Genomic DNA, 24434 nt, shown 5'->3' on the forward strand with positions numbered 1-24434 from the left:
GTGGTGAAATCTCACCTGCTCCCAGTGAAAATCACTGTTTTAGTTCATTCATTTTAATTACTGTATCATGAGTTATTGTATACACTAGTACCTATTTATGCATATTTTGGTTGATAGACATTTAGGTTATTTCCAAAGTTTTAACTATTAGGAACACTGTTATAATAAGCATTTTTTGTTCATGTTTTTGTGTGCACATGTGTGAGACTATCTGTAGGGTAATAAATATGCTCAGGAGTGTACATGTTGAGTTCTAGTATATGCATGTCTTCAACTCTTCCAGGTATTGCCAAGCAGGTTCCATATGGCTGTACTAATTTATACCCTTACCAGCTGAATAAGAGAGATCCTATTATTTCACATCCTCACCAACACTTGGTATTGTCAGATTTGGAAATTTTTATCTAAGTTTCCTAGACAAGAAAAACCTAAATGAGTTTGTTACCACCCAACCTGTATTATGTTAAAGGTTCTTTTAGTAGAAGAGAGAGAAGGAGGAAGGAAGAGGAGGTGGAGATAGAGGAACATGGTTAAAATAATAAAATGTCAATAAATACCTACCTATCAATAAATCACTTTCATTGTAAAGGGCTTAAATGATCCAATCAACAGACGTAGCTAAGAAAACAAGACTATGTATCTGCTGTCTACAAGAGACACACCTCAGAAAGGAAGATACAGACTAAAAATAAAAGGATAAAAAATATTTCATGCAAATGGTAATGAAAAAGAAGCTGGGGTAGTAATATCTGACAAAATAGACTTTAAAACAAAGGCTGTCATAAGAGACAAAGAAGGACACTACATAATGATAAAGGGAGCAATCCAACAAGAGGATATAACCTTTGTAAACATTTATACACTCATCATAGGAACACCTAACTATGTAAAAGAAACCTTGATGGACATAAAGGGAGAGGTTGGCAGTAATGCAGTCATAGGGATTTCAACACCCCATTGACATCAATGGATATATTTTACAGACAGAAAATCAGCAAGGAAACAGTAGCCTTAAGTTACACACTAGATCAAATAGATTTAATTGATATTTCCAGAGCATTTCACCACAAAGCAGCAAAATAAGTCTCAATAAATTTAAGAAGATTGAAATCATATTAAGCATCTTATCTGACCATAATGGTATGAAAATAGAGATCAATACAATAAAAAAACTGAAAACAACCCAGACATGGAGGCTAAACAACATGTTACTAAACAATAAATGGGTTAACAATGAGATCATGGAAGAAATCAAAGATACCTTGAAAAAAATGAAAATGAGAACACAGCAACCCAAAATCTATGGACACAGTGAAAGCAGTCCCGAGAGGGAAATTCATAGTGTTACAGGCCTATCTCAAGAAACAAGAAAAAATTCAAACAATCTAACTTACCCTTAAAGGAACTAGAAAAAGAACAACAGACAAAGCCAAAAGTGAGTAGAAAAAAAGGATATAATAAAGATCAGAGCAGAAATAAATTAGAGTGTAAAAAAATACAAAAGATCAGTGCAACCAAGAGCTAGTTCTTTGAAAAGATAAACAAGATTGACAATCCTTTAACCAGACTCATCAAGAATAAAAGGGATAGGACCCATATAAGTAAAATCAGATAGAAAGAGGAGAAATAACAAATGACATCACAGAAATGCAAATGATTTTAAGAAAATATTTCAAACAGCTATATGCCAACTGGATAATCTAGACAAAATGGATAAATTACCAGAAACATACAATCTTCCAAACCTGAATCAGGAAGCATCAGAGAATCTGAATAGAGAGATGACAACTAGTGAAATTGAAGCAGGTAAAAAACAACAACAACAAAAACAAACAAACAAAGAAAAACACTCAAAAACAGAAGTCCTGGACCAGATGGCTTCACAGGTGAATTTTACCAAACATTCAAAGAATTGACACCTATCCTTAAACTATTCCAAAAAATTTAAGAGGAGGAAAGACTCCCAAATTCATTTTATGATGCCAGCATTATCCTAAATCCAAAACCAAATAAATATACTACAAAGAAAGAAAATTATAGGTCAGGATCCCTGGTAAATAGATGCAAATATCCTCAACAAAATAATAGCAAACTGGATCCACCAGTACTTTAAAAAGTTCATACACCATGATCAAGTGGGATTTATTCCGGGGATGCACGGTTGGTATAATATCCACAAATCAATAAATGTGATTCACCACATAAACAAAATGAAGGATAAAAACCACATGATTATTTTAATAGCTGCAGAAAAGGCATTTTATAAAATCCAGCACCCACTTACGAAAAACTCAATAAAGTTAAGAAGATTGAAATCACAGAAATAGAGGGAACACACCTGAACATAATAAAGGCTATATATGGAAATGGAACATACCTGAACATAATAAAGGCTATATATGACAAACCCACAACCAACATCTTAATTAATAGCAAAAAACTGTTTCCCTTAAGACCTGGAACAAGAAAGGAATGTCAGCTTTCACTACTCTTATTCAACATAGTACTGGAAGTACTAGCCATAGCGATCAGACAAGAAAAAGAAAAGGCATCCAAATTTGAAAGGAAGAGGTAAAATTGTTGTTATGTTCAGATGACATGATATAGTGAACCCTAAAGATTCCATCAAAACACTACTAGAACTGATAAACGAATTCAGTAAAGTAGCAGGATACAAAATAAATACTCCAAAATCAGTTGCATTTTCATACATCAATAATGAACTCTCAGAATTGGAAACTAGTAAAACAATCCCATGCACAATTACATCAAAAAAGAATCAAATACCTAGGAATAATTTTAACCAAGGATGTAAAAGACCTGTATTCATAAAATTATAAGACACTGAAGAAAGAAATTGAAGTTACAAATAAATGGAAACATAATACTGTGTTTATGGATAGGAAGTGTATGAAATAAATGGGGTTGGGAAAATTGGACAGATGTGCAAAAAAAAATGAAACTAGACCACCTTCTTACACCATACACAAGAATAAAATAAAAAATGGATTAAAGACTTAAATATTAGACTTGAAGCCATAAAAATCCTAAAAGAAAACATACACAGTACATTCTCAGACATTTCTCATTGCAACATTTTTTTCTGATGTATCTCCTTGTGCAAGGAAAACAAAAGAAAATAATAAACTGGTGCAGCCTCTGTGGAAAACAGTTTGGAGTTTCTGCAAAAAATTAAAAATCAAACTGCCATTTGACCCAGTGATTCCACTTCTAGGAATATATCCCAAGAAGTCAGAGACACTCATCAGAAAGAATATATGCACCCCTATGTTCATAGCAGCATATTTTATAATAGCTAAAATTTGGAAACAGCCCAAGTGCCCATCAACAGATGAATGGATTAAAGAACTGTGGTACATCTACACAATGGAATACTATGCAGCTGTAAAAAAGAAAAGAACTATTACCATTTTCAACAACATGGATGGCCCTAGAGAGCATTATGCTAAGTGAAATAAACCAGTCGGAGAAAAATATAAGTATCACATGATCTCACTCATATGTGGAATCTAATGAACAACATAAACTGAAGAACAAAAATAGACCCAGAGACATAGAAACATCGAACAGACTGTCAAGCCCCAGAGGGAAAGCAGGGGAGGGTGGGGGTAAGAGATCAACCAATGAACTCATATGCATATATGCATAACCCATAGGCACAGATAATAGGGTGGTGAAGGCCTGCGGGGGAGGGCAATTGGGTAAAAGGGGACATATGTAATACTTTCAACAATAAAGACTTAAAAGAAAAAAAACTGTGGTACATTTACACAGTGGAATACTACTCAGTTATAAAAAGGGATATATTACCTTTTTGTGACAGCATGATTGGACCTGAAGGGTATTATGCTAAGTGAAATAAGCCAGTCAGACAAGTACCATATGATTTCACTTATATGTGGAATCTAATGAATAAAATAAAGTAACAAACATAGTGGAGACAGACTCATAGACACAGAGAACAGAATGAAAGCTGTCAGAGAGGAGGGGATTGGGAGCTGGGTGAACAGGTTAAGCATTAGGTAAAGGAAAAAAAAGAAAGACTCATGGATACAGACAACAGTATGGTGATTGCCAGAGGAAAGGGGGGATGGGGAGAGGTAGAAGAGGGTAAAGAGGTGGTACATGGTGAGACCTGACTTGGGGTGGTAAACACAATATAATATACAGATGATGTATTGTAGAATTGTATACCCTATATAATTTTATTAACCAATGTCACCCCAATAAATTCAATTAAAAAATAAAGAAGGAAGCTGTAGGTGAAAGAAGAAAAATTTGAGAAATTCCTAAATTCACATGTAGTCCAACCTTTCAATATCTTCATAATTTTGGATAAAAAATAATTCTTCTGAGATTATATAGGAATAACATTTGCTTCAAAGTGTAGAGTTGAGGATTGAATAGAATATGTATAAAATGTTATTTTGAAGTCAATTTTGATCTCATTTCGATGTACTCTGTACTTTTTTTCATGGGATGTTGTATGGTTTTATCTCTAGGCATTATTCTTTATACTTTTTAATATACTCTATGGTTAAGTTGAATATTATTGTGATAATCATCATAGAAATAATTACGTGATTTAAAATATTAAAAAAAGAAAATAATAGTAAACAAATGGAACTACATCAAACTAAGAAGGTTTTGCATGGCAAAAGAAACTTCCATCAACAAAATGAAAAGACTACTCATTGAATGAGAGAACATATTTGCCAATGATACATCTGATAAGAAGTTAATATCCAAAATTTATAAAGAATTATAAAACTCAAAACCAAAAAAATAAATCCAATTAAAAAGCAATCAAATGACCTGAATAGACACTTCTCCAAAGAGGACATACAGGTGGCCAATAGACAGATGAAAAGATGCTCAACGTTACTAATCATCAGAGAAATGCAAATTAAAACCACAATGAGATATCACCTCACACTTGTCAGAATGACTATCATCAATAAATAAACAAGTATTAGTAAGGATGTGGAGAAAGGCAAACCCTTGTGCACTGTTGGTGGGAATGCAGATTGGTGCAGCCACAGTGGAAAGCGGTATGGAGTTACCTCAAAAAATTTGCTTTATTACCCAGCAATCCCACTTCTTGGAATTTATCCAAAGAAACCCAAAACACTGATTCAAAAAATTATATGCACCCTTATGTTCATTGCAGAGTTATTTACAATAGCCAAAGTTTGGAAGCAGCCCAAATGTCCATCTGTAGATGGTACTACTTAGCCATAAAAAGTCGTAAATCTTACCCTTTGCAACAGTATGGCTGGACCTGGAGAATATTAAGTGAAATGAGCCAGTCAGAGAAAGACAAGTACCATATGATTTCACTCATGTGGAATCTAATGAACAAAATGAACTACCAAGTAAAATAGAGACCAACTCATAGAGCAGGCTGACAGCAGTTGGGGTGTTTTGGAGCGATTGGGAGAGTGCGTAGTGGAACTGAGCAAAACATTTAAAATATATATTTTTACTAATTTCAGAGAGGAAGGGAGAAGGAGAGAGAGATAGAAACATCGATGATAGAAAATCATTGACCGGCTGCCTCCTGCATGCCCCCCCTCCCCAACTGGGGACCGAGCCCGCAACCCGGACATGTGCCCTTGACCAGAATCAAACCCAGGACCCTTCAGTCTATGGGCCGACGCTCTATCCACTGAGGAAACTGGCTAGGGTAGTGCAAAATATTTTTAAAAAGAGAAGTTTCATGGATATGGACAACAGTGCAGTGATCTTGGAGCAGAAGGTGGATGCGGGGTGGTGGAGGAGTGCATAGGGGTGATAAATGGTGATGGAAAGAGATTTTACTTGGGGTGGTGAACCCAGAATACAGTATACAGATGATGTGTTATGGAATTGTGCACCTGAAATCTGTATAATTTTGTTAAGCAGTATCACCCCAATAAATACAATAAAAAGGTTAAAAAAATTTTGTCTACCTTATGGGTGCAAATCATATTCATTTTGGTTCTAATTTGCATTTTGTTGACAACCACAGTGATAAAAAATTATCCACATCCTCACCAGCACTTGTCATTGGTTGATTTGTTGATGGTAGCCATTCTGACAGGTGTGAGGTGATACCTCATTGTCGTTTTAATTTGCATCTCTCTGATGATTAGTGACTGAGCATTTTTTCATATGTCTCTTGGCCATCTGTATGTCCACTTTTGAGAAGTGTCTATTTTTTGCCCATTTTTAATTGGATTGTTTGTCTTCCTTTTGTTAGGTTGTTTAAGTACATTATATATTTTGGATAGTAACTCCCTTTTCAGATGTATTATTGGCAAATATGTTCTCCCATATAGTGGGTTCCCACATCAACAAATGACAAATGCTGGCAAAGATGTGGACAAAAGGAAACCCTCGTGCACTGCTGGTGGGAATGCAGACTGATGCAGCCATAATGGAGAACAGTATGGAGTTTCCTCAAAAAATTAAATATGGCCCTGACCGGTTTGGTTCAGTGGATAGAGCATCCGCCTGCGGACTGAAAGGTCCCAGGTTTGATTCTGGTCAAGGGCATGTCCTTGGTTGCGGGCACATCCCCAGTGTGGGGTGTGCAGGAGGCAGCTGATCGATGATTCTCTCTCATCAATGTTTCTAACTCTCTATCCTTCTCCCTTCCTCTCTGTAAAAAATCAATAAAATATATTTAAAAAAATTAAATATGGAACTGCTGTTTGACCCAGTGATCCTACTTCTAGGAATGTATCCTAAGTAACTTGAAACACCAACCAGAAAGAATATATGCATGCCTCTGTTCATAGCAGTGCAATTTACAATAGCTAAGAACTGAAAACAGTCTAAATGTCCATCAGTAGATGAGTGGATAAAAAAGCTGTGGTACATTTACACCATGGAATATTATGCAACTGTAAAAAAGAAGGATCTCTTACTCTTTGAGACAGCACAGAGGAATCTGGAGAGTATTATGCTTAGCAAAATAAGCCAGTCAGAGAAAGACAATTATCATATGATCTCACTCATATGTGGAATCTAAAGAACAAAATAAACTGATGAACAAAATAGATCCAGAGACATAGAAGCATGGAACAGATTGTCTCATCTCAGAGGGAAGGCGGGGGTGAATGGGTGGGAAGAGATTAATCAAAGAACTTTTATGCATATATGCATAACCCACAGACACAAACAATAGTGTGGTGAAGGCCAGGGGTGGGGTTTGGGTTCGGGATAGAAGGGGTCCATTGGGAAAAAAAGGGGACATCTGTAATGATTTCAACAATAAAGATAAATTAAAACAAATTATCCAGGCAGAATTGTATTGAAAAAACATTAAATTTTACTGTTTAATTTACTGAGAATTCAGAAACCTTTCCTAAATTATGGGAACAATTTTAGGGGGATTTAAAAAATAATATTTCAACTTCTGTGATCAGCTTTGTGAAGTGGTTTTGAGCAGTTAGACTTCATTACATGTCATGTTTGTATTCAACTTCTGCAGTTTCTGTTTTCAAACCAGACATGATGATCTAATCATAATGCTGTTCTTGCTTTTGGGAAATGTTATTACCGATGGTGATTACCTAATCTATGTTTAGGGTGTGACTCAAAATACTTTAATAATAACTAGAAGTTATTTCCCCTCAATGTTGCTGGGTGCTCTTGTTCTCAGCGTTGCCTCTACTAATAGCTGCATGGCAGATTTGTTTCTCTGATATTCCCAGAAGCCTACATTTCCCCCCCCCCCCCACATCATATGAAATTGTTATGCTCTTACTCTGTTTTCTGAGTTATTTTCCTAAATGCAATGGGCAGTTAAAAAATGTTCCCGACTTTGGACCTATGTTTGAAACATTTAAAATTCAAAAGATGGACATAACATATATTACAAAATCAATTAGAGTTGTGTGTGTGTGTGTATGAGGGAGATGGAATTCCTCCGATGTTTTATGTGTAAGGTCAAATTTAAGTAGAAGAAAAAAATAGGTGAAGTATGAAGTCAGAAATATATATTATTCATAGATGATTTGACATGCATGAATGTATGTAGTGGGAAATGTGGCTATATTAATGTAATTTTCATTCATGCTCAGAAATTCTTTACTTCTTAATATATACTTCCGGGTTGAATTATTCAGTTACTTTAATATATTTTATTGATTTTTTTTTTTTTTTTTTTTTTTTTTTTTACAGAGAGGAAGAGAGAGGGTTAGAGAGTTAGAAACATCAATGAAAGAGAAACATTGATCAGCTGCCTCCTACACACCTCCTACTGGGGATGTGCCCACAACTAAGGTACATGCCCTTGACTGGAATCGAACCTGGGACCCTTTAGTCCGCAGGCCGACGCTCTATCCACTGAGCCAAACGGGTTAGGGCTATTCAGTTACTTTAAAAGTGCCTTTCTGTTTTATCGTCTCTCAATAATCCTGCGAGATGCTCCAGTACTTTGATCTGCAACATACCCTACAATAAAACTGTATTACTTTATTACATTCCTAACTAACCTGGTAAACTAGCCTTCATTTGCTGAGTGTATTGTAGTCTAAAAGTTTGTTACCAATTCTTCTGTTTCAACTTGACATTTTCCCATAAAACAACATAGTCCATTTTGATCATGTGTCTACATCAACCCTCAGAAGCCCCATTTGACTCATAAAATATCTGATTGAGCTATATAGTACTAAATCTGAGTGTTCTGTCCTAGAGGAGGAAAGAGGAAGGGAGTTTCCTTTCTTAGTCACAGGACTAACTGTAGGCACAGTTTTCATAAGGTTTGTTTAGACATTATTCCACTTCCCTTTCATACTCACCACTGCTTGCCAGTGACCCTTTATCTAGATCCTAAAGCCTCATGCTTGCCTTAAGTACCCTACCATGGACTCACCATCTGGGCCTGTGAGTTCCCTTCATCCCCACTATTCTTTCATCACAGTTACCTTCCTTTCCTGTCCCATCTGGACCTCTGTTTTTGTATTAACTGATCTTATATAGGTATTAGGAGGTTTAATTCCAGCTATCAGCCCCTTAAACTATCAAAAAGGAATTTGTATTTTAAAAAGAGGATACAATGTCTGTTAAGACAACTGACCTGGATTTTGAAAAAAATCACTTCATAAGGGAGAAGAGATATGGGGGAAGGACTGCTCTAGGTTAAATGTACAAAAAAGACACAGCCAAATGGTGCGTGTGAACCCTGTCCGAATCTTGAGCTGTGGAAAAAAAAAAGCTGTAAAAGATGTTGTTGGGACATTTGAGGTAATGTAAATAAAGAATGTGTATTAGATAAAGTACAATCATTAATTTTCTTAGCTATGACAATAGTATTGTGGTTATGCAGGAGTCCTTATTCTTTGGAAATGCATTATGATTTCTAAAACTTACATTCAAATGGTCTAGAAAAAAGAGAACATGCATAAAAAATGTTAACAATTGTTGAATTCATGCAGAAGATATACAGATAGATGTTCATTGTACTATTTCATCTTATATGTGTGGTTGAAATTTTTCATAATAAAAATTTGGAAAAAAAGGGAATGTATGCATTAATAAAATTGTTAAATTTATTCAATGGAAAATTCAGGCAGTATGAAGAATTTGTTTATGAGCTGGAGTAGCTAGTTCTAGAATCTAGCTCCTATAAACTAATTCAGTTCTGCTTCTTCCCTTAGTCCACTTATCATTCATTCAAAGATTCAGATTTTGTCCTATTGGTAACTACTGCTCTGGCTAGAGGAAGAAAGGTGGACTTTCTCAGGGCAGTGACAGCTTATTTTTACATATAGAGTGTTTGTAAATTATATATTACCAGAATGTGAAAATCTTATGTGATGTGGTTCATTAGGGATCATGATTTTTTTTTTAAAAAAAATCTTTATTGTTGAGAGTATTACAGATGTCTTCCCCAATTGCTTCCCTCCACCCAGTTCCTGCTCTGCCCCAGGCCTATACCACCTTATTGTCTGTGTCCATAGGTAATGCATATCCTATATAATAAAGAGCTAATATACAAATGGTCATCATGTCCTCATGCTGTAACCACTCAGACACTCAACACTTGGGAGAGAGGAATGGGGACCAGCCAGGCACAAATGAGCTCACGAGGGAGGAATGGGGACCAGCCAGGCACAAATGAGTTTGCAAGAGAGGAATGAGGACCAGCCAGGCACAAATGAGCTTGCGAGAGAGGAATGGGGACCAGCCAGACTGTGGCCTGGGAGAGGGACAAGCCGCCCGCCCCGCAGTCCTGGGTGCCAGCGGCTGCACCTGCGCCTGTGGCCTGAAGCGGGAGAGGAACAAGCTGCATGCCCCGTGGTCCCAGGCGCCAGTGGCTGGGCTGTGGCCTGGGAGAGAGATAAGCCCCGGGGTCCCAGGTGCCAGCGGCTGCGTCTGCATCTGCGGCCCAGGAGAGGGACAAACTGCCTGCCCCACGGTCCCGGGCGCCTGTGGCTGCGGCTGGCCTGGGTGAAGGCGGCCCAGGTCCTGGGTGCTTGCGGCCTGCCCGAGGAGGGAATTCTGGGTCCTGGGTGTGGGGTGAGGCAGAGACAGTTAGGGGCCAGCAAGGGAGCAATTAGGGTTGATCAGGCAGGCAGGCAGAGGTGCTTAGGGGCAATCAGGCAGGCAGAGATGGTTAGGGGCGCTTAGGCAGGCAGGCAGAAGGGTTAGGGGCGATCAGGCAGGCAGGCAGGTGAGCGGTTAGGAGTTAGCAGTCCCAGATTGCGATAGGCAGTTGGACATCCCCCAAGGGGTCCCGGGTTGGAGAGGGTGCAGGCTGGGCTGAGAGATCCCCCCTCATGCATGATTTTCATGCACCAGGCCTCTAGTATGCATATAAGTTATTTGGTTAATCTCTTCCTACCAACCCCCTTCCCTCTGAGATTCGTCAGTCTCTTCCATGTTTTCATGCCTCTGGTTCTATTTTTTTTTAAATTCTTTTTTTTTAATTATTATTATTAGTCAAGGTATTACAAATGTGTCCTCATCCCCCCCATTAACCCCCAACCTTCCCCCCACGCACACACTCATGCTCCCATCCCCCTGTTGTCCATGTCCATTGGTTTGGCTTATATACATGTATACAAGTCCTTTGGTTGATCTCTTCCCCTTACCCCCGCCCTCCCCTACCTTCCTTCTGGGGATTGATAGCCTGATCGCTGTTTCTCAGTCTTTGGGTCTGTCCCTTTTCATCAGTCTATGTTGTTCTCTATAATCCACAAATGAGTGAGGTCATGTGGTATTTATCTTTCTCTGACTGGCTTATTTCACTTAGCATAATGCTCTCCAGTTCCATCCATGCTGTTGCAAAAGGCAAGAGTTCCCTTTTTTTTACCGCAGCATAGTATTCCATTGTGTATATGTACCACAGTTTTCTAATCCACTCATCTGCTGATGGGCACTTAGGCTGTTTCCAAATCTTAGCTATGGTGAATTGTGCTGCTATGAACATAGGGGTGCATATATCCTTTCTGATTGGCGTTTCTGGTTTCTTGGGATATATTCCTAGTAGTGGGATCACTGGGTCAAATGGGAGTTCCATTTTTAGTCTTCTGAGGTAGCTCCATACTGTTCTCCACAGTGGCTGCACCAGTCTGCATTCCCACCAGCAGTGCAGAAGGGTTCCTTTTTCTCCACATCCTCTCCAACACTTGTTGTTTGTTGATTTGTTGATGATAGCCATTCTGACAGGTGTGAGATGATAACGCATTGTCGTTTTGATTTGCATCTCTCGTATAATTAGTGACTTTGAGCAGGTTTTCATATGTCTTTCGGCCTTTTGTATGTCCTCTTTCGAAAAGTGTCTATCTAGGTCCGTTGCCCATGTTTTTATTGGATTGTTTATCTTCCTTTTGTTAAGTTTCATGAGATCCCTGTAAATGTTGGAAATTAAACCCTTATCGGTGGTATCATTGGCAAATATGTTCTCCCATGTAGTGGGTCTTCTTGTTGTTTTGTTGATGGTTTCCTTTGCTGTGCAAAAGCTTTTTATTTTGATGTAGTCCCATTTGTTTATTTTCTCTTTAGTTTCCATTGCCCTAGGAGCATTATCAGAGAAGAAATTTCTTCGGCATATGTTTGCGATTTCGCTGCCTGTGGATTCCTCTAGTATTTTTATGGTTTCCCGTCTTACGTTTAAGTCTTTTATCCATTTTGAGTTTATTTTTGTGTATGGTGTGAGTTGGTGATCTAGTTTCATCCTTTTGCATGTATCTGTCCTCTGGTTCTATTTTATTCATCAGTTTATTTTGTTCATTGATTCCTTGTTTATTTTGGTTTTTAGATTCAATTGTTGATAAATATGTATTTATTGCCATTTAATTGTTCATACTATTATGTTGTCGTCGTTGTCGTCCTCTTCCTCCTTCTCCTCCTCCTCCTTAAGAATACCCTTCAACATTTCATGTAATACTGGTTTGGTGGTGATGAGCTCCTTTAGCTTTTTTTTGTCTGTGAAGCTCTTTTTTTTTTTTAAATATATTTTATTTATTTTTTACAGAGAAGAAGGGAGAGAGATAGAGAGTCAGAAACGTCGATGAGAGAGAAACATCGATCAGCTGCCTCCTGCACATCTCCTACCGGGGATGTGCCCGCAACCCAGGTACATGCCCTTGACCAGAATCGAACCTGGGACCTTTCAGTCCGCAAGCCGACGCTCTATCCACTGAGCCAAACCGGTTTTGGCATTTTTTTAAAAATAAATTTTATTGATTTTTTACAGAGAGGAAGGGAGAGGGATAGAGAGTTAGAAACATCGACCAGCTGCCTCCTGCACACCTCCCACCGGGGATGTGCCCGCAACCAAGGTACATGCCCTTGACCGGAATCGAACCTGGGACTCTTCAGTCTGCAGGCCGATGCTCCATCCACTGAGCCAGACCTGTTTGGCCTGTGAAGCTCTTTAGTGAACCTTCAATTCTAAATGATAGCTTGGCTGGATAGAGTAATCTTGGTTGTAGGTCCTTTCTATTCATCACCTTGAATATTTCTTGCCACTCTCTTCTGGCCTGCAAAGTTTCTGTTGAGAAATCAGCTGACAGTCGTATGGGTTCTCCCTTTTATGCAACTGTTTTTCTCTTGGTGCTTTAAAGATCCTTTCTTTGTCTTTAACCCTTCACATTTTAATTATGATGTCTTTTGGTGTGGGCCTCTTTGGGTTCATCTTGTTTGGGACACTCTGCATTTCCTGAACTTGTAGTCTATTTCTTTCACCAGGTAGAGGAAGTTTTCTGTCATTATTTCTTCAAATAGGTTTTTAATATCTTGCTCTCTCTCTTCTCCTTCTGGCATTCCTATAATGTGAATGTTGGCACACTTGCATTTGTCCCAGAGGCTCATTACACTATCTTCATATTTTTGAATTCTTTTTTTCTTTTTGATCTTCTAATTGGGTGTTTTTTGCTTCCTCATGTTGCAATTCATTTATTTGATTCTTGGAATCCTCTACTGTACTGTTGAATCCCTGCAAATGATTCTTTATTTCAGTTGGTATATGCTTAATTTCTTACTGGTCCTTTTTCATTTTCTTGAAATTCATACTAACAGCCTTGAAATTCTCACTAAGTTCCTTGAAACTCTCATTAAGATTCTCAAACATCCTTATAACTTTTGTTTGGAACTCTGTATCTAGTAGTTTGTTTGCTTCCATTTCATTTAGTTCTTTTTCTGGGATTTTCTAATGTTCTTTCATTTGTGACATGTTTCTTTGTCTCCGTATTTTGGCTATTTCCCTGTGTGTGTTTTTATGTATTAGGTAGAGCTTCTATGTCTCCTGGAATTGGTAGAGTGGCCTTGTGTAGTAGGTGTCCTGTAGTGTTCAGTGGCTCAGTCTCCCCAGTCATCTTAGCTGGGTACCCCTGTGTGGACTATGTGTACAGTCTTGTTGTAGTTGAGACTTGATTGCTGTTGGTGTCACTGGGAGGAATTGACCTCCAGGCCAATTGGCTGTGTGGACCAGTTGTGACAGCAGTGGGAGAGCTATTGTGCAGAAAACACCCATATGGAGCAGGACTTACTTCAGTGGGGATTTCATGCTTACTGAGTCTGCCCCTGGAGTGGGTCACTTGTGGATGTGTAGAGTTGTAATCTGGTGTGGTCTGAAGCTGTCCACTGGGTGCACTGGCTCTGGTGCCTCCTGGGATGTGCCAAGTCAGCCACTGCCTGGGCCACCCATTAGGAGCTATAAAGTGATCTGAAGATGGCTGCTACTTGTGTTACCTTGTAAGTGCCCAGGTGAGGTCAAGCTGTGAAGCAAGGCCAGTTGCTGGTAGTGCTGGGTCTTGGGCCTCTTATTGATAGGTATGGGGCATGCTGATGCCAGCAGCTGCTTGTTTGAGTGATTTTAGGAAAGTTTGAAGCCTGAGTCAGGACAGGTACATTCATATGGAAAAGCCATTGCAAACATTTTGGGTGGGGCTATAAAGCAGGTGGGATAGGATATCAGGGAATCACTAGGGTAGAGCAAACATTGTGAGACAGGCTGATGGAAACTCAGATATTGCTGACCCCTGCGAGAACCCCTGTCTGTGAGAAATCTGCCTTTGAGTTCTTGCTCCAATGCCAGACAATCCAGTTCCTGCTCATATGACCCTGGATCCCCCCAAAGCTGCTGCCCCAGTGCTGGAGCTCAGAGGGAATGATTCCATGTAATTCCATGCTATGGCCCTTTTAGAGGAACTGCTGGGTCTCTAGAAGCCTCTGTGTCACTCAGCCACAATCCCTGCTGGTTTTTATAACCTGAAGTTACAGGGACTTCTCTTCCCCATTCTGGAACCCTGGGCTGGGGGTCTTGTATGGGGCTGGGACTCCTTGTTCCTCATGAGAGGCCTCCGCAGTCGAGATATCCCTCCCAATTAAAACACAGACACACATGGGTGTTGGACCAGCTCGTTCTTTGCTGCTCCCCCTCCTACCAATCTCAGTGTGCTTTCTTCTTTTACTTCTCTAGTTGTAGGACTTTCATTCATCCAGATTTCAGGTGGTTCTGCATGATGGTTGTTCTGTATTTTAGTTACAATTTTGATGTGGTTGTGGGAGGCAGCAAGTATAGGCATTTACCCATGCTGCCTTCTTTGTTCTCTCGGGATCATGATTTTTTTTTTTTAACCTTGAATAAAGGCTGCATGAAGTAATTAAAAACAAAAATTAGATGAATTTATTCTTTTATATTGAATAGATATTTTAAGTCTCTTGATGTAAGAATAGGTAATAATTTAATACTAACTTAATAAGAAGAACCAGTGGACATAACTTATTATCTATTGCATTTGGAATAGCTTTAGCTATAACTTTAAAAGTAAATAACATAAATAGACTAATAATTATGAATCTATTGCAGATTAGGTCACATTATACATTACAATTGTTCCACAATTAGTGCTAGTTGAAATTAAGTCTGAACATGGTGGGCCGCAGGATGAATTTTTTTTTTTCATCTTTTCTAAGATTTTTTACACGTTTTATAAATGAATAGGTATGGAAAACAGCATGGAGGTTTCTCAAAAATTAAAAATCGAACTACCATATGATCCAGCAATTCCACTACTGCGTATTTATCCAAAGGAAATTAAATCACTATCTCTAAGATATCTCTACTCCATATTCATTGTAATATTATTTACAATAGCCAAGACATGGAAACAACCTAAGTGTTTGTTGAGGGATGAATGGCCAAAAAAGAAGGAAATCCTGCCACTTGCAACAACATGGATGGATCTTAAGGTCATTATGTTAAGTGAAGTAAGCAGAGAAAGACTAATATTATATGAGCTCACTTATATGTGGAATCTGAAAAATCACAAACTCATAGATACAGGGAACAGGTTAGTTCATTGCCAGAGGGAGGGGGTTTGGGTGAGCAAGATGGGCGAAGGTGGTCAAAAGGTACAAACTTTTAGTTATAAGATAAAGAAGTCAGGGGATGTAATGTACAGCATGGTGACTATAGTTAACAATACTGTATTACATATTTGAAAATTGCTAAGAGAGTAGATCTTAGAATTTCTCATCACAAGAAAAAACTTGTAACTATGTATGGTGGTGGATGTTAACTAAATTTACGGTGATAATAATTTTGTAATATATACACATATCAAATCATGTTGTACACCTAAAACTAATACAGTGTTATATGTCAATTATATTTCAATTTAAAACATGAATAGTTGTAATAACAAAAAAAAAATAGAATGGATTTCATCAAAATTAAAAACCTTTGGGCATCAAAAAATTCTACCAACAGAGTAGAAAGATAATACATAGAATAGGAGAAAATATTTGGAAATCATATCTGATAAGAGATTAATACGCAGAACTTATAGAGAAATCATGCAGCTCAACAACCCCCCGCCCCCAAATTCCTATTAAAAATGGGTAAAGGGCTTGCATAGACATTTCTCCTACCATTACCCTTAAATTTCTAACATGTATTCTTTTTTTTCTTTTTTTTATTTAATTAAATCTTTATTGTTCAGATTATTACATTTGTTCCTCTTTTTTCCCCCCATAACTCCCCTCCTCCCAGTTCCCGCCCTACCCTCCGCCCTCACTCACCACCCACTGTCCTCATCCATAGGTGCACGATTTTTGTCCAGTCTCTTCCCGCATCTCCCACATCCCTCTCCCCCCCAAGAATAGTCAGTCCATTCCCTTTCTATGTCCCTGATTCTATTATGATCACCAGATTATTTATTCACTTGATTCTTAGATTCACTTGTTGATAGATGCATATTTGTTGTTCATAATTTGTATCTTTACCTTTTTCTTCTTCTTCCTCTTCTTAAAGGATACCTTTCAGCATTTCATATAATACTGGTTTGGTGGTGATGAACTCCTTTAGCTTTTCCTTATCTGTGAAGCTCTTTATCTGACCTTCAGTTCTGAATGATAGCTTTGCTGGATAAAGTAATCTTGGTTGTAGGTTCTTGGTATTCATCACTTTGAATATTTCTTGCCATTCCCCTCTGGCCTGCAAAGTTTCTGTTGAGAAATCAGCTGACAGTCGTATGGGTACTCCCTTGTAGGTAACTGAGTTTCTTTCTCTTGCTGCTCTTAAGAGTCTCTCTTTGTCTTTTGCTCTTGGCATTTTAATTATGATGTGTCTTGGTGTGGTCCTCTTTGGATTCCTTTTGTTTGGGGTTCTCTGCGCTTTCTGGACTTGTAAGTCTATTTCTTTCACCAGGTAGGGGAAGTTTTCTGTCATTATTTCTTCAAATAGGTTTTCAATATCTTGCTCTCTCTCATCTTCTGGCACCCCTATAATTCTGATGTTGGTACGCTTGAAGCTGTCCCAGAGGCTCCTTACACTATCTTCGTATTTTTGGATTCTTTTTTCATTTTGCCTTTCCGGTTGGGTGTTTTTTGCTTCTTCGCATTTCAAATCTTTGCCTTGATTCTTGAGGTCCTCTGGTCTGCTGTTGGGAGTCTGTATAATATTCGTTATTTCAGTCCGTGTATGTTTAATTTCTAGTTGGTTCTTTATCATAACATCGAGGGTCTCATTAGATTTGTTGAGGATCTCAATAAATTTATCGGCGGCTTCTAGACAGTTCTTGAGAGACCTTAGATGTGTGGTTCTGAACTGAATATCCTCCATTGACAGTTTTGCCCTGTTTCTTTGTCTCCGCATTTTTTATGCTTTCTTGGTGCACCCCCTAGTGGTCTTTGTGTGCAGTTAAGCCTTGTTGTTGTAGTTAATACTAGGGGGATTTGACCTCCAGGCCAATTGGCTGTGAGAATCAGCTGTGTCTGCAGTGGGAAAACTTCTGTCCTCTAGGGAGGTGCTAATTTAGCCTTTGCCTGAGACTATCTGGCAAATGGCTCTGCGCAGGGCTTGGGCAGGGCGGGTGGGTTGCACGGGATCAACGGGGTGGGCCGGAGAGAGCAGTTATGGCGGCTCTCAGTTCCGTCCCTAGGGGCTCTGCCTCACAGAGTCCCAGCAACCGCTGCAAACCTCGGAGAGAAAGCTGCCTTTGAGTTCTGACCGAAGCCAGACAGTCCCGCTTCTCCCGTTTGAGTCTGGGTCCCTAGAGACTCGCCTGGATCTGGAGCTCAGAATCTGAGACTCCCTCCCGGTTGAAAACATCAACCGCGCCCTCCACCGCCAGCCCGCTCCGCGTGCACTCCGCACCTCAGTATTTCACTTCAGCACTGCGCCTCCTCTGAGTCTGGGTATGATATTCTCTTTCCTCCTAGTTGTAGAATTTCCACTCAGCCAGCCTTCCTGTGGTTCTGGATGATGTCCGTTCCGTCTTTTAGGTGTATTTTGATTTGGTTGTTCAAGGCAGCAATCTCCGGCGTTAACCTATGCTGCCATCTTGGTTCCTCTAACATGTGTTCTTAACAAAACCAGGGGTTATCTCTTTCTCTATATACATTCTAAGCAAGACCAAGGACCTTAGAATGCTCAATTACAAACTCCCATCCATTTTATTGTTTTTTAATATTTCAGGTCTACTGTTTTATGTGTGCATATGTGTGTGTGTGTTTGTGACTGTGTCTGAATAATAATACATTGTCATGCTGTAAAATTCAAAAGGTAGACTAGATCTTAATTGTTCTCACCACAAACAAATGATAAGTGATAAGATAGAGGTGTTAGTAATAGTGGAAGTCTTATCGCAATATAAAAAATTAGAGGCCCGGTGCATGGATTTGTACACCGGTGGATCCCTTGGCCTGGCCTACGGGGATCAGGCCAAAACTGGCAGTCCGACATCCCCCGAGAGGTCCCGGAGTGCGAGAGGGCACTCTGCAAAGTTGCTGTTGCTCGGCAGCTCCTGCATTGAGCGTCTGCCCCCTGGTGGTCAGTGCACGTCATAGCTACCAGCTGGTCAGTTGGTCCGCCAGTCACTTAGGCTTTTACATATATAGACTAGAGGCCCGGTGCACGAAAATTCGTGCACTCGGGGGGGGGGGGTCTCTCAGCTCAGGCTGCACGCTCTCACAATCCAGGTTCCCTAGGGTAGGGTCCAGTCCTATCGTAGCATGGCTCTGGTTCCCTGGGCCTGCAGGCCGGTGGGGAGAGGTATCAAGATTCCCAGATCGCAGCATAGCTCTGGTTCCCCAGAGCCTGCAGGCAGGGGGAGGGACCGAGAGGCCAGTCCGATGGCAGCATGGCTCTGTTCCCACAGCTCCCTCCTGCTGCCGCACCATGGGCGGCTGGGGCCCGCAGCTCCCTCCCGCCACCACGTTGCTGGTGGCCAGGACCCAGGACTGACTCTCACTGTGGGCCGCCGGGACCCAGGTTTGACCCCTGCCGCAGGCCACTGGGACCCAGGACCGACTCCCAGTGTGGGCCGCCAGGACCCAGGACTGACTTCCGCCATGCCAGCCGGAACCCTAGCCTGGTGTTTGGTCATCCGTCCAGATGTTTTGATCGTGATGGACCCTGGCTCTTTATATATTTGGATGTGTCAAGCCAACACATTGTACACCTTAAACTACACAATGTTATAAGTCAGTTACATCTCAATTTTTACAAAAGGTATAAAAATCCTGGCTGGTGTGGCTCTGTGGTTGAGCGTCGACCTGTGAACCAGGAGGTCATGGTTTAATTCCTGATCAGGGCACATGCCGGACTTGCAGGCTCGATCCCCAGTAGGAGGCCTGTGGTAGGCAGTTGATCAATGTTCTCTCTCTTCTTTGATGTTTTTCTCTCTCTCCCTTCCTCTGAAAGCAAAATAATATTTTTTAAAAAAGGTATGAAAAGTTATATTATGAAAATTCTTTTCCTCATGCATATCCCCTAACTACCCAGTTCTCCTCACCCAAGGAGACCACTGTTTTCATGGGATATATTAGGTTAATCTACATGAAATTGCCATTATTCGACAACTTTGATATGTAGCAATGGCAATTTTATGCAGTTCAAACTAATATCAGTGAAGAAACCAGATTCCTATTTTTATGGAATTTTCATTCCAGTGGAAGTTGTATTAGTTAATTATTTTAGTGTAATAAATTACCCCAAAATGTACTGGTTGAAAACAAGTATTTATTATCTCAGAGTTTCTGTGTGTCATGAAATTGGGAGTGGTTTAGCTGTGTGATTCTGGCTCAAGGTCTCTGATGAGGTTGTAGTCAATATGTTGGCTGGAGCCGCAGGCATCTAAAGGCTTAACTGAGTCTGAAGAACCAACTTCCGTCCTGCTGGTGTGGCTCAGTGGATTAAGCATTGTCTTATGCACCAAGAGGTTACTGGTTCAATTCTGGTTCGATTCCTGGTCGCGGCACATGCCCTGGTTGTGGGGACCATTAGGAGGCATGCAGGAGGCAGCCGATTGATCTATCGATGTGCTTTCTCTTATCGATGTTTCAATCTCTGTCTCGCTTTCCCTTCCTCTCTAAGAAAAAAATAAATCAATAAAAACATATTTTATAAAACGAATCAACTTCCAAGACAGTTCACTTACCTTGCTGTTGTCAGGAAGTCTCAATTTCTCCGCACATGAACCTTTTCATAAGATTGCTTGAGTATCCTCATGACATGGCAGGTGACTTTCCCCAGAATAAATGATTCAAGACAAGACCAGGAGGAAGCCACAATGACTTTTCTCATCCTCTTGCAGTGCCTTTTATGACTAGTCTTAGAAGTCACACCTTGTTGCTTTCACCATATTCTGTTTCAGTGGTTCTCAACCTTCCTAATGCCACGACCCTTTAATACAGTTCCTCATGTTGTGGTCCCCAATTTCATTGTTACAAATTGAACATAATTAAAGCATAGTGATTAATCACAAAAACAATATGTAATTATATATGTGTTTTCCGATGGTCTTAGGCAACCCCTGTGAAAGGGTCGTTCGACCCCCAGGTTGAGAACTGCTGTTCTGTTTGTTGGAAGCAAGTCACTGAGCCCAGGACACACTCAAGGGAAAAGGAGTTAAATTCCACCTCTTGAAGCAGGGAGTAAACAAAGAATTTGTGAATATGCTTTAAAACCATCGCGGGAAGACAGATAAAAAGCAATAAACATAATAAGTAAATTATAGACTACATTAGAAGATGATAAGTTCTGTGAAAAAAGAAAAATAGAGCAGAGGTAAAGGGAATCAGAGTGTGTGTTTATTCCAAGATGTAGGTTGCAATTTTAAACAGGTTGGTCAGTGTAAGACTCATTAAGAAGGTTAGATTTGAGTAAAGACTTGAAAGAGATAAGGAAGTTAGCAAAGCAGATATCTGGAAGGAGAAAGTCCCAAACTAAGGGAATAGTGAAAGCAAAAGTCCTGGAATGAGACTAACATGAGGTGAGAGAAAAGAATACTGTCTATATTTCACTAGTACTACTAGTGGCCCGGTGTAAGGGTTTGTGCACATTGAAAGGAAATTAATTAGAAGAAATATTTTAATATTACTATTCGCCCTTTCTCTGTAATAGAAGTATCAACCAAATTCACAATTGACAATGACAGATCTAAACACACGCGTGCGATTGGTGTCAGAGAGAGCTTTATATGTATCGTGCATGTGTGAGTCAACATTTATTTTTAAATTGCCAGTGCACATCATATGTACTGGCCGGTCGGTCGGTCGGTCAGATGGTCAAATGGACATGTGGTCGGTCACTTAGCTTTTTATAAATATAGATATTTTCAATTGAGGAGGTGGGGGAAAGTGAGGAAGTATTATTTCCATGGCTGAAATGAATGAATTCATTGTTTCTAATAGGAATGTAAAGAAGAAAACAAAATGGATCCAAGTATGGGTGTGAATTCTGTCACCATCTCTGTAGAGGGGATGACGTGCAGTTCCTGTGTTTGGACCATTGAACAGCAGATTGGAAAACTGAATGGTGTACATCACGTTAAAGTAAGTTACTCTTTGGGAATTAGTGAAGTCAGAGATTTCAGAATGGGTTTGGCTTTTCAGTGAAGTAAAGAGTTTATACTTTTTTTGCCATTTCGGGTTTGTGTTGTTTTCCCCCCACCCCCAAGGATTTATACTTCTTGTCTCTACAACCTTCTTGTCTATGATTCAGACTTCTCATAAGATCTTGAGCAAATTGACTTCAGTTTCCCTTGTTTTTATTACAAATAAATTGGCTAATTGGCATATAGTGATTCTTTATGAAGTTTGATATAAAATTTCCTTACTTCAAGAGTCATGTGAAGTGTGATGGCAATATGTGGGTAATTCTTTTCCATGTCTGAAACTGTAGGTGATTTTTTTTCACATCTGAGTTTCATATTCATCTTGGCCAAAGGGGGCAAAGTAAGCTTTGGATCCATTTTTACTATATGTACGGTGGGAAAGCAGTATTTCTCTCATTTGTTGTCTACACTACACACTCTGGTCAGCTAAGACTGTGTTGATGGTTGTGTCTAAATATTTTTAAATTTACATAGTATAATAAACCCTCTGCTAAGTTTTCTGCCCTGAAGGCATCCATAGGCAGACTTGGGTATGAATTTTCCACTTTCTCATGCTCCAAAAGTAGGACTTTCTTTTGTATTCATCATCTACCTTCACATAACTCCAGTCTTGGAGGCTCTTCAACCCCTCCACAAGTATGCTGCTTTCTTTAATTTGCTTTGGGGAGAAAGCCAAGTTAGAAGTGCTGAGAAGTGACAATACTGCATGTTTTGTTAAATTAGTTTATCTTTAAAATATTCAAATTTATAAAAACATTTTGTAATTTTTTCATTAATTTGTAACTATCCAAAAATCAGATGGATTTTTTCAGGATATTTTGTTGATATGAAAAGAGGATGGCAAAAGTAACTCTACAACCTTTAGTCCCAAAGCTTTAAAAACAAGTCATTTCATTTCAGTGAGTAATAAGTATGATACCTGCACTTGATTTTATCCTCAAATGAAATCAATTAAACCTCCTCCACGTGATTTAAGGTGGCCAATGCTGGGGGCAGGAATAGAAGCTAATTCTTACTAACTGTTGGTGCAATTGCAGTAAAGCTAATTGCATCAAAAAAATAGTTCGCAAAATTTTTCTCCAAGGGACTTATGTACTTATTTTTTGTCTGGCAAACTATTTTAGATTAATGTTCATTTTTCCAACATATCCATGTATAAATGAAGGACTGAATTCTACTCTTAACATTTGCAAGTCCATTCCTCTCTAGATTCCCCCCAAAATCCTATTGCACCCCACTCATATGTAAGGCTGCTGTTTCCACTGCATCTTTCTAGAATTCACTTCTGTTTAATAAAGCTTGTTTAAGGCCAGACAAATGCATTTGAATTGGATTAAGTGTAAAGGAAAAGTAGCAGTGATGTAATGTTAAAGCACTTTGTGTTATCAACAGTGGATCCCAGTGACAGATATTTATGGCTGTACTTTCCAGGGCATGTTCACAATTTGATTGCTAAGAACAAAAGGAAACACACTTTCTCTGCCTTTTCCAGCTCACCTCTCCTCCTTTAGTCAAAAGCCCATATGGTATAGAGTATAACTTTGACCTTTCTTCTTTTTCCCTTTCTTTAAAACATATTTTGCTGGATGGGGGAGGATGAAGAGGATAAAGGAGGCTAAATACAAGGGGACAAAAGGAGACTAGACTTTGGGTAGTGAGCACAAAATAGAGTATACGGATGTTGCATTATAAAGTTGCAACTTGAAATTTATATAATGTTATTAACCACTGTTATCCAATATATTTAATAAAAAATATTTCACTAACTGTTAAGTCTTCTAGGCCCAGAGACAGATTTATTGTGAAGTTAATGAAGCTTAAGTTTCAGTGAGTGACCTCTTCTGAGACCCTGGATGGGGTCTTAGCAATGTGTTCACATGGTTACATGTTTTTGCAAAAGTAAAATATTTTAACCACAATCCTTTAAGCCCATTGTTTATTGTCACTTTGACTCCCCCTCTGTTAGACTTCCCTCTGTGTTGGGTGGCATTGGATGTGCCATGGACATTTTGAAGATCTAAGTAAGGGGAGGGTCAGTGGGGATGTTTAGTTTGGTGTTAGAATATTTGACTATATGTGGTTCTTAATCACTTGTGGGTATGGTTACATTTTTGCTAGAAATTCCGGTGTAGCAATGGCTTTTAGTAATGCTCCTATCACCCACTGACTCACCCAGTATTTTGGCATAAAGATGTAGGGCCCTGTGTAAAAGTGGTAAATAACTGTTATCAATTCAAAGAGTATTTAAAACTAATCACTGCACAAGAAAACTTTTCTGAAATGCCCTGAAATATCTTAAAGCTCATATATGAAAGAAACTGATAATTTTCCTGAATTTGACAACAGCTCAAAACTTATCAATATCTATTTGTGACATTGAAAGAAAATTTTCTAAACACCCATTAATTAAAAAAAAATATTTTGACCTGCAGGAAAGACAATTATCTCTTTTCTCTATGTTGATAAATCTTTTTACAAAATCATTGTCAAATGAAGCAGCAGATTATACAGCCAAAAATATAGGAAAATAAAATATTATAGAGGTAGGTGTATCAGGCATTATTAGTAAACATG

The 24434-nt window shown here is 39.2% G+C and overlaps 1 protein-coding gene across 1 annotated transcript in view; it reads left to right on the forward strand.

Annotated features, from left to right (window-relative positions):
• The window catches only part of ATP7A (ATPase copper transporting alpha), a 177202-nt gene that overhangs the window by 51063 nt on the left and 101705 nt on the right, over positions 1-24434 (forward strand). The window contains exon 2 of the mRNA XM_036304686.1: positions 21658-21798. Coding sequence (XP_036160579.1) covers positions 21679-21798 — 120 coding nt within the window. The 5' untranslated portion in view covers positions 21658-21678. The remainder of the gene's footprint in view (positions 1-21657; positions 21799-24434) is intronic.

This window comes from Myotis myotis, unplaced genomic scaffold (genome assembly GCF_014108235.1).
Source record: "Myotis myotis isolate mMyoMyo1 unplaced genomic scaffold, mMyoMyo1.p scaffold_m19_p_4, whole genome shotgun sequence".
Classification (NCBI taxonomy): domain Eukaryota; kingdom Metazoa; phylum Chordata; class Mammalia; order Chiroptera; family Vespertilionidae; genus Myotis; species Myotis myotis.